The following is an 11,135-nucleotide window of genomic DNA, read 5'->3' as shown; positions in this document are numbered from 1 at the left end:
TTGCGCCTCTGCTGGGCAGCCAAGAACACATAAAGCCAGCAGATACAAAGCGAGCAAATGTGAGTTACGAACTACAAAACCAACAGTGAGCAACCGGTAGAATGTATTCCTAAATCAGCTTTAAGAGTGTCCCACAATGTCTTTAGCAGACCAGACTGGTCGGCTTCACACTAAAAATAACTGCAATTTCCATAATACAAAAAATACACCTCGGACGGGTTAACTAAGCAAGCATGGAACCAGGACACGTCACAGCTCTGGAACTCAGCAGCAGCATTACATTTGGTAATAGCGGCACTGGCTATTAATGTGCTTAGGAGGGGCTGAAGCGCTATATAACAATAATTAGAAAGGATCCCCGCCGTGGACCCGCTCCACTTCGGTGAATCGTAATGCCTCTGTGATGCGGGGGAGGGGTTGTTTACGTCATGTTCTTGGGATCAATGACATCCTGAGAGCTCTGCCTCAGGGGTGCTGGAGGGTCACGAGGCTACAGGGGACACTAGTTATGCAGATGAAGGCAGATACCTGGCCGCGAGCGCTCAGGGCGAGGCTGGCATTCTACAGAGATGCTTGTCTCCAGGTTGTGTGAAGTGATCACGTCACAGATTCCTTAAAGAGAAATTACGAAACTTCCTCCTGTCAGCGAGGGAGCGGCTGCAGGTGACGGTGAATGACACTGGGAGACTCCGGTAGGGGGTGGGGGAGCAGGTCGTCAGGAGAGCAGTCCGCGTGATGGGAGAGAGGGACTTCCTTAAAGAGTCTTCGGGCACTGACGACACTGCGCCTGTGAGAGGCTGCTGGAGGCCGCCCCTGTAGAGCCTGCATGAGACTGCACCTGTGGACCCCATCAGAGACTGCACCTATGTACCCCGTTAGAGACAGCACCTGTGGACGCTACCAGAGGCTGCACCTGTAGAACCTGTCCGAGACTGCACCTGTGGTTCCCGCCAGACACTGCACCTGTGGACCCCGCCAGAGGCTGCACCTGTGGACCCCGCCAGAGGCTGCACCTGTGGACCCTACTAGAGTCTGCACCTGTGGAACCTGCCCGAGACTGTGCCTGTGGATCCCATCAGAGGCTGTACCTTTAGATACTACCTGTACCTGTGAACCCTACCAAAGGCTGCTCCTGTGGACGCTTCCTAAGACTGCACCTGTGCACTCTACCAGAGGCTGCACCTGTGCACTCTACCAGAGGCTGCACCTGTGAACCCTACCAGAGGCTGCACCTGTTAACCCTACTGGAGGCTGCACCTTTGGACCCTACCAAAGGCTGCACCCGTGGACCCTACCAGAGGCTGCACCTGTGGACCCCGCCAGAAACTGCACCTGTGACCCCATACCAGAGGCTGCACCTGTGGACCCTGCCAGCGGCTTCGCCTGTGGACCCCGCTAGAAACTGCACCTGTGAACCCTACCAAAGGCTGCACCTGTGGACATTGGTGGAAGTCGCAGGTGTGGGGGTTCTGGAGACTGCGCCTGTGGAGGGTGTGGTTGCTCTCGCCTGTGGAGGCTGCTGGACGTCGCGCCCGAGACGCTTCTGGAGGCCGCAGCAGGAGGAGGTCGACCAGTATGGGCAGCAGAGACCCCCTCACCAGCAAGGCCTTGCCTTTCTACGCGCTGGCACTATGTGGTGAGTTACACATGTTCACTGCTGCATGCTTGTTTTACTCCTAGTGGTTACCAGAGGGCTCCTTTCAGCTGATGCAGCATTCTGGGAATTGTAGTCTTTGCTCACACCCAGAGACTTGAGTGTATTAAAGTAACAGACCACAAAAATTGACTTTTTTTTTTAAAACGTGAGGCAGCAACACTTGTGCACCTGCTGCCGAAACAGTCCTCTGTAACTCTAAGAGGAAGACGTGTTTTCTTTCCCTAGACGTGTCCACCCCTCTCCGTCATCCATATAGTGCAGTCAAAGAGAAAACACTCCTGTGTCTGCTTCAAAACCTGCCCTCGGGGCAGGGTCGATATAATGTTTCCATTCGGAAGGAGTGTAAAGCAGCTTGGTTTACCAGATTATAACCTCTTGAATAACTAAATGAAAGGAGAATCAAACAAGGTTTATATAAAATATACCTATTTATTTCTAAACACTCACTACTAATCTCTTTATGAGATTAGAGTCTGTTAGACGGACCGGGAGGGTCGGCCGAGGACAAGGGGAGAGGTCTCCGGGGAGAGCCGTCTCCAGCGATCGTACAGATAATTAACTTCCCCCCCCACAGACAGACACCACACAGGGAGAAGATTTAGCGTTCTTTATAGGCAATTTCTTAAGGTACGATGAAATGGTACAAGGAGGTCTGGACTCAGGGGTCCCCTCGATTCGAGTCTCTCAAGTTGGGGAAAAGGGGGTAGCGGGACAGTCTGGTTACCAGTCTGGTAGCTGAGATGGTATGGTGGATAGCTCACAATCCTCGAGCTCGGTGTTCTAGCTTGGACGGGCCGCGGCAGCGCCAGCAGGTCCCGGTGAAGATGGTCGATACACGGTCCGCGGCAGCGCCAGCAGGTCCCGGTGAAGATGGTCGATACACGGTCCGCGGCAGCGCCAGCAGGTCCCGGTGAAGATGGTCGTTACAACGGTCCGCGGCAGCGCCAGCAGGTCCCGACGATGATGGATGTTACAGAAGGCCGCGGCAGCGCCAGCAGGCAGGACGATAGTTCACAAGGCAGGGCTACGGCAGCGCCAGTAGTCCGTCAAGGCTGAGTTCTCTCGGTGTCTCTCGACTCCAGGATACAACTGCCTTCCTGCTCTGGGGCTGCCCTAGTTATAGGTCTGGCGCCCTTTGATGTCCGGACCCTCGCACTTGGAGGTCGGGGGGTCCGGGATGAGGGTGTCCAGACACCCAGCAGGGGGTGGAGCCAGCGCCTGGGGGAGCTGGAGGGCGATCGGCACCTGGCGGGGGAGAGCCCTTGACGCTTCTTCCTCCCATTGACCTGCCAAGTGGTCCGTTCACCTCCCGGGTGGATGGTGGTGCCGGGATGTCGGGGCCGGCCAGGCCCAGGGTTAGGGTCGGGTGGAGGCCACGCGGACTCGTGGCGCAGGGCCCAAGATGGCGGCTGAGCCGGTCGGGGGAGCCGGTAGTGGTTCGGTCCCGTGATACATGGATGTCCGGGGGCAGGAGTTCCGTTGGGCGACGGGGTGCGGGTGATTCTTGGGGATAACACCTGGCGGGCCGGGGCTTGGGCCCTGTCATGCGGGGAGGGAGCAAGCCCTTCATGTGGCCTGTCCAACATGCGTCCCCCCCAGCTGAAGGCGGGGAGAGTCACCCATCCTCTTGGGGACTCTTCTCGTCGAGGCGGAAAAAGCGTGACAGGCCATCTGCGTTGGCGTGGTCTTGGCCCAGTCGATGTTCCACGGTGAAGTCCATCCCCTGCAGGGAGATGGACCAGCGCAATAGTTTTGGGTTTTCCCCCCGCATCTGCATCAGCCACTGCAGGGGTCGATGGTCGGTTTGCACCCGGAAGTGGGTACCGAAGAGATAGGGCCGGAGTTTTTTGAGGGCCCACACTACTGCGAAGGCCTCCCTCTCGATTGTGCTCCAGCGTTGTTCTCGGGCCAGGAGGCGTCTGCTGATGAAGGCCACCGGCTGGTCATGACCCTCGGGGTTCAGCTGGGAAAGGACCGCCCCGATGCCGTGGTCGGAGGCGTCTGTCTGTACAATGAATTCCCGACTGTAATCGGGGGCCTGGAGCACAGGGGCGGTGCACAGGGCGGCCTTCAGCTTCTCGAAGGCCGCTTGACAGTCGGGGGTCCAGTTAATCCGCTTCGGGTGGTTTTTGGACGTGAGACCCGTGAGGGGCCCCACAATGCTGCCATAGTCCTTCACGAACCGCCGGTAGTAGCCGGTGAGTCCCAAGAAGGCTCGGACCTCGGTCTGCGTGACGGGGGGCTGCCAGGACTGGATGGCAGCAATCTTAAGTTGCAGCGGGGCCACCAGACTGCTTCCCACCTGGTGTCCGAGGTAGGTCACGGACCCTTGACCAATTTGGCACTTGCCGGCCTTAATCGTGAGGCCGGCCCGCTGGAGGGCCTGCAGGACCTCTTGGAGGTGGTGAAGGTGGTCGGACCAGTGGCGGCTGTATACAGCGATATCGTCCAGGTAGGCGGCGCTGAATTCTTCGAGCCCCGCCAAGACCTTGTTCACTAGACGTTGAAAAGTAGCGGGGGCATTCTTCATGCCGAAGGGCATGACCTTGAAGTGGTAGTGGCCATCGGGGGTAGAGAAGGCGGACCGTTCCTGGGCCCGGGGTGTGAGACCGATCTGCCAGTAGCCCGCTGTTAGGTCGAAGATGCTGAGGTAGCGGGCGGCCCCCAGGCGGTCGATCAACTCATCCGCTCGGGGGATAGGATGAGCGTCGGTCCGGGTGACAGCGTTCAAGCCCCGATAGTCGACGCAGAATCTCAGTTCAGGGGTGGTGCCGGGGGCAGCGGCTTTGGGGACCAGTACGACCGGGCTGGCCCAGGGGCTGTCCGAGGGCTCGATGACCCCGAGCGTGAGCATCTTGGATACTTCCTCTTGGATGCAGGCCCGTACCCGATCTGGCACGCGGTAGGCCCGGTGTCGGATAGGGGGACTGTCCCCGGTGTCCACGTCGTGCAAGCACCAAGGGGTGATCCCTGGGGTGAGGGAAAACAGTGTAGCGAACCGCAGCAGGAGGTCCCGGCAGCCCTGGCGTTGCTCTGGGGTGAGGGCATCGGAGAGCCGGACCCCGTCCACGGAACCGTCGTTCTCCTGGGTTTTCAGGAGATCAGGGAGGGGCTCGGAGTCTTCTTCCGCCCCACTGTCTGTAGCCATCAGGAGGCTGAGTTCCGAGCGCACAAAGTGTGGTTTGAGTCTGTTGGTGTGGAGGACCCGGAGGGGGTTCCGGGGGGACTCCATGTAGATGAGGTAGGTGACGGGGCTCTTGCGCTCGACCACTTTGAAGGGCCCCGTCCACTTATCTTGCAAGGCACATGGTTCGGTGGGGGACATCACCCACACTTGTTGACCAGGTTCGAATTCGACGGAGGAGGCATTCTGATCGTACCATTTTTTCATGTCCTCCTGACTGGCCTCGAGGTTCGCTTTTGCCATCTCCCTGAAGCGCCGGGTCTGATTGCGGAGTGCCAGGAGGTACTTGAAGACGTCTGGAGGGGTCTTTAGGGGGGCCATCTCCCAACCTTCTTTGACTAGGCTGAGGGGCCCTCGCACGGGGTGCCCGTACAGGAGTTCGAAAGGGCTAAAGCCGAGGGACTTCTGGGGAACTTCTCGATAGGCGAAGAGGAGGCACGGGAGTAGTACATCCCACTGGCGACGGAGGGGCTCTTCCAATCCCCCAATCATCCCCTTGAGGGTGCGGTTGAATCGCTCCACTAGTCCGCTCCCTGGAGGGTGATAGGGGGTCGTGAATCGGTAGGTGACCCCGCACTGTTGCCAGAGGGACTTCATATATTTCGAGATAAAGTTTGTGCCTCGGTCGCTGACGACTTCTCGGGGGAAGCCCACCCGGGAGAAGATCCCCATTAGGGCCCGGCCGACCACCGGAGCTGTTACAGTTCGCAGGGGCACAGCCTCGGGGTAGCGGGTGGCGTGGTCCACCAGTACCAGGATGAACCGATGTCCTTGTGCCGTGCGGGGGTCCAGGGGCCCCACAATGTCTATCCCCACCCTCTCAAACGGGGTGGTGACCACTGGGAAGGGTTGCAGAGGGGCTTTGAGCTTACGGCCGCTCTTCCCACTGGCCTGGCATGTGGGGCAGGACCGGCAGTGGTTAAGGACGTCGTTCCGCTTCTTCGGCCAGAAAAAGTGGGTCACTAGGCGACTGTAGGTTTTGTCCTGGCCCAGGTGTCCAGCCAGGGGAACGTCGTGGGCCAACGTTAGTAGGAAGTCTCTGAAACGGAGGGGCACCACCAGCACTCGACTGGCCCCTAACTCCGCGATTCTTTGTTCACTGTATAGCAGGTCGTTATCCCAATAGACCCAATGAGTTCCGGTGGAGTCCCCTGCGCTCTGGGCGCTGGCTTGCTGGCGGAGTCCCTCGAGGGAGGGGCAGGTCTTCTGCTCCTGGCGGAACTGTTCCTGGGTGGGCCCCCCTTCTTGACGCCACTGAGCCAGGCCGGGAAGGTCCTGGGGCTGGGCGACCCCTTCGGGCGTTGGCTCTGGGGGGTCGGTATCGTCGTTGTCCTCTACTGGGGCGACCGGGGGAGGAGGTGCTGGCCATTCTGGTTCTTCTGGCCGGGGGACGGCACGGGCGGCCATGGACCGGGTGGATACACAGACCCAGTCCGGGAGGCCCAGCATCCCCAGGTGCTCTCTTCCTTCGACGGCGGCCCACGGGGAACTCTCAAGGTCATTCCCCAGGAGGCAGTCCACGGGGGCATCATCCCGGACCGTCACCTTCAACAGGCCGGAGACCCCTCCCCATTCGAAGGGGACGCAGGCCATCTGACACAGACTCTCGGAATTGTCGGCTGAGCGGACGGGGCAGAGAATGTTCGGCAGGATCTGCTCGGGTTTCACCAGGTGACAGCGGACGGCCGTCACACTGGCCCCTGTGTCACGTAGGGCTTCGGCCCGATGCCCATTAATGTTCACCCACTGGCCATATTTCCGGGTGTTGGCGGGTAGGGGAGCCCGCGGGACCATGTCTTTTCCCCCTAGGCACGCTAGAACCATGGCGGCCGGTTCCCACTCTTGTTGGGCCTGCTCATATTCTTCCTGTTCCTCGGAGATTTGTTCTCCCCCCAGGGCGGCGGCAGCTACCTGGCGGGGCTTTGGCGTTTGGTTCTGCGGGCAGCTCGGGTCACTGGCGTAGTGGCCGACTCGCTGGCATCGGTGGCACGTGACGTTGGCTCGGAACCCCGTGCGCATCGGGGGGTTGCCCCGGCCGGCCAGGGGCGGGGTGCTGGCCGCGGGAGTGGCCGGGATGGTGTCTCTCCCTCGCCCCTGGCCTCCTCCTCCTCCTCGGTGACGGTGCTGACCCTGGTTGTTTCGGTTTTGCTCGTGTGGTCCTCTCCGGCCCACTCGGGTGCTTTCCCATCGGTCAGCTTCGGCGGCGAGTTGCCGTGGGTCAGTCAATTTACTGTCGAGGAGGTGCTGCCTGAGCTCGACGAAGCAGTTGTTCAACAGGTGCTCCCATACCATAAGATTAAAGAGTTGCTCGTAGGTCGTTACGTGGCTTCCCTTGATCCAACCCTCGAAGGCTCGGCTGAAATAGTTGACGTATTCCACCCAAGTTGTACCCGGGATCCGGGTGCAGTCTCTGAACCTCTGGCGGTACATCTCGGGTGTGAGCCCGTAGCGGGTGAGGAGGGCAGCCTTCATGTGGTCGTAGGATGACATCTGGTGATCTGGGAGCTGCAGTAGGGCATCGCGGCCTTCGTTGACGAACCTCCCCCATAGGCCGGCTCCCCAATCACTCCGGTCGATCCGGTGGGAGGTCATGGCGATCTCGTAGGCTTTGAACCACTGTTGTATGTCGTCCTCTCGGACATACTCTCGGACAACATCCTTGGGGATGTGGACTTTCTTCTCGGTTGCTCCCGGGGTGTGCGGTCGCTCAGGCACCCCCGGTTCTTTATTCTGTTTCCGAAGTTCTATTTCCGCCAGTTTGCGCTCGTGTTCGAATGTTATTCTTTTTTCCTCGAGCTCTCTCTGTCTCTGTTTTTCTTCCCGTTCTTCTCGGAGCCGCAGATGTTCTAGATTTAGTTTTTGCTCGGCTAACTTTAGTTCACCGTCCATCTTGAGTCGTGCCATTTCCAACTCATGTAATTGGTTCTTTCTCTTTCTTGGATCTCTTCCTGCGAGAGGCCCGTTCCTCGCTCCTCGGGAGCCGTGGCGTTCCCCTCTGGTGCGACACCGTTTTGGTCGGAGGATCCGGCGACCCCGGTTTCCGCCCACGACTCAAGGGCGTGCTTCAAATCGTCTTTGGTACTCAGGCCGGTGGTAGCAATGCCTAGTTCCATGCAGAATTGTTTAAGTTCGCGGTGGCTATATTCTTCCAATTTATCCATTTGGAATTTCTCAGTGGAACCGCTATCTTTGGCTGACATCGTGGTTTTGTCGTGGGGTGAGCTACTCTCTGTACGATTACGCGTTGATTCGGATCGCGCCGCTGGCCACCAATGTTAGACGGACCGGGAGGGTCGGCCGAGGACAAGGGGAGAGGTCTCCGGGGAGAGCCGTCTCCAGCGATCGTACAGATAAATAACTTCCCCCCCCCACAGACAGACACCACACAGGGAGAAGATTTAGCGTTCTTTATAGGCAATTTCTTAAGGTACGATGAAATGGTACAAGGAGGTCTGGACTCAGGGGTCCCCTCGATTCGAGTCTCTCAAGTTGGGGAAAAGGGGGTAGCGGGACAGTCTGGTTACCAGTCTGGTAGCTGAGATGGTATGGTGGATAGCTCACAATCCTCGAGCTCGGTGTTCTAGCTTGGACGGGCCGCGGCAGCGCCAGCAGGTCCCGGTGAAGATGGTCGATACACGGTCCGCGGCAGCGCCAGCATGTCCTGGTGAAGATGGTCGATACACGGTCCGCGGCAGCGCCAGCAGGTCCCGGTGAAGATGGTCGTTACAACGGTCCGCGGCAGCGCCAGCAGGTCCCGACGAGGATGGATGTTACAGAAGGCCGCGGCAGCGCCAGCAGGCAGGACGATAGTTCACAAGGCAGGGCTACGGCAGCGCCAGTAGTCCGTCAAGGCTGAGTTCTCTCGGTGTCTCTCGACTCCAGGATACAACTGCCTTCCTGCTCTGGGGCTGCCCTAGTTATAGGTCTGGCGCCCTTTGATGTCCGGACCCTCGCACTTGGAGGTCGGGGGGTCCGGGATGAGGGTGTCCAGACACCCAGCAGGGGGTGGAGCCAGCGCCTGGGGGAGCTGGAGGGCGATCGGCACCTGGCGGGGGAGAGCCCTTGACGCTTCTTCCTCCCATTGACCTGCCAAGTGGTCCGTTCACCTCCCGGGTGGATGGTGGTGCCGGGATGTCGGGGCCGGCCAGGCCCAGGGTTAGGGTCGGGTGGAGGCCACGCGGACTCGTGGCGCAGGGCCCAAGATGGCGGCTGAGCCGGTCGGGGGAGCCGGTAGTGGTTCGGTCCCGTGATACATGGATGTCCGGGGGCAGGAGTTCCGTTGGGCGACGGGGTGCGGGTGATTCTTGGGGATAACACCTGGCGGGCCGGGGCTTGGGCCCTGTCATGCGGGGAGGGAGCAAGCCCTTCATGTGGCCTGTCCAACAGAGTCCAAGATACACCGTATCACAGTTCAAAAAAACAACAGTAAATAGCGCAATATACAATGGGCCCCAGGGGGGGACCAAACCATATTTTAAGAAAGTGGTCTAAGAACCACGACTTGCCTAGACACAGTGCCTAGAGCCTGTAGAATCGCCGGGACCCCAAGGAACCACCCAGGGGACCCACGGGGGAGTGTGCACTGTGAAAACACAGCCGCGAGCTCTGTTACCTTCTATGGGGAAAGTTGCGGTTGGAATATTAAAGATAAAGGACACTTAGGAGAGGACTTTGAGCAAACCCCTTTAGACTTGGGGGGTTCTAGGGCAACACCCACGGGAGCACCGGAGTACTTGAGTTACCTCACCCAGGGAAGCCGGGTGCATAGGTGTCAAATGGTGTTGGGAATCGTTGTTTATTTCAATGGCGATCTGCTGCAAAGTGCTGTTGCCAGGAAGAGGAGAAGTGTCCGGGCTGAGCCTGGATCGAAGATGTGAAGAACCTGAAAGCAGAGGGGACAGAGTCTGGTTCACTAGCCAGTGACCAGGGGCACAATAGACGAATGCCCACCGATGTTGAGTGCTTCAGGAGCAAAGAGGTGAAGCTTGACTCCCTGCCACGGGGAACAGGAGACGTCGACGACAACCAGGAGCCAGGGGCGAGCTGTCCCACAAAGGATGTCGAGTGATGTGGTGTCGGTGCTCGGATTGAACACAACTAGCCTTCGCAACAGCAACCCACGCAGGATGAGAAAAGATGCTTCGGTGCGGACCAGCAAGGTCCTGGGGACCCCCAAGCAAGGGCGAGTCAGGGCACGTATGGAGCAACCAGGTAAGCAAAATCAGAGTTAGAGTTGCCTTCACAGGGACCCGCCAGTCGACGGACCAGGGATCGCGAAGGGACATCGAGAGCAAACACAAAGGGCCAGTTCACGGAACACTCGTGGAGTGTAGGCGGACAATCTTCGGTGCAAATGCTCCTTGGGGTCAGGGCTACAAGTAACCCAAAGCACAGCTGCAGAGGTCGCCTCAAAGCTGATGCTTCTGCAAATGGTTGCGGTGCCCAGGGATTCGGGTTGCACGGTCTCCACGAGGGATACAGGCCCCAGGGTTGCTGAGCGCACAGATCGACCTCAGAGACCACGGGAACCCACCTCCTGTGTTGCAAAATTCTTCAGAGTCCTCGGGAGCTTCGGAGATGCAGACCGGACCGTTGCGTCTTTGGTGCCTGCCAAGCAGGGGAGTAACTCCTTTACTCCAAGGGAGATTCTTCAGTCATCTAGCGCTTTGGAGATCGTCAAAGTTCCAAGATTATGTATCAGAGTTTCGTCCAGGTAAATCCTGTAGTCAGGGGTTCCTACTTTATACCCAAGGAAGGGGTTGGACTAGCTCTGGGGACCTACCTATGGGAGGGTCTGGAAAGAGGGGTGGCTACACCCATTTCCTTTGTCCAGTTTCGCACCAAAGCAGGGGCTGATGGCCCCTGCAACCGGTTTGAGCTGGACTACACTCAGGGACACCAAATGTGCCCCCAGAGCAGACCTCAAAGCACTCTTGGAGTGCACCCACCCAGCCCCAATACACTAAAGCCTGTCTGGGAGATGGTCACACCTCCCTTTGACAGGAAGCCTATTGTCCAGGCCTCCCCTGCCAGAGTTTCGTCCCGCAGCAGGAGGTCAGACTTGTGTCTGTGGCAGCAGCATCCATTTTGTGATGCCAGGGTTCTGTTAAGCTGGTACCGGGTATACCAATGGTGCCATGTTTCTCCCTCTAGTAGGGTGGAATCATACCTTCCACACCAGTTACTGGTGTGGAGGTATGATTCCAAGGTGTTTGACACCAAACACGACATGTTTCTATGCAGCCATTCCAAAGTTAGCATTTACCGTGAGGTTATAATGCACTTAAGAGTATA

The 11,135-nt window shown here is 58.5% G+C and overlaps 1 protein-coding gene across 1 annotated transcript in view; it reads left to right on the top strand.

Annotated features, from left to right (window-relative positions):
- The first annotated feature begins 534 nt into the window (after positions 1–534).
- Positions 535–11,135, top strand: part of LOC146869583 (uncharacterized) — a 167,286-nt gene continuing 156,685 nt past the window's right edge. The window contains exon 1 of the mRNA XM_085606376.1: positions 535–1,636. Coding sequence (XP_085462502.1) covers positions 1,576–1,636 — 61 coding nt within the window. The 5' untranslated portion in view covers positions 535–1,575. The remainder of the gene's footprint in view (positions 1,637–11,135) is intronic.

Source organism: Triturus cristatus, chromosome 1_1 (assembly GCF_964204655.1).
Source record: "Triturus cristatus chromosome 1_1, aTriCri1.1, whole genome shotgun sequence".
Lineage (NCBI taxonomy): Eukaryota > Metazoa > Chordata > Amphibia > Caudata > Salamandridae > Triturus > Triturus cristatus.
Note: the sequence above shows the minus strand (reverse complement) of the source record. Positions and strands in the feature narration are given on the sequence as shown.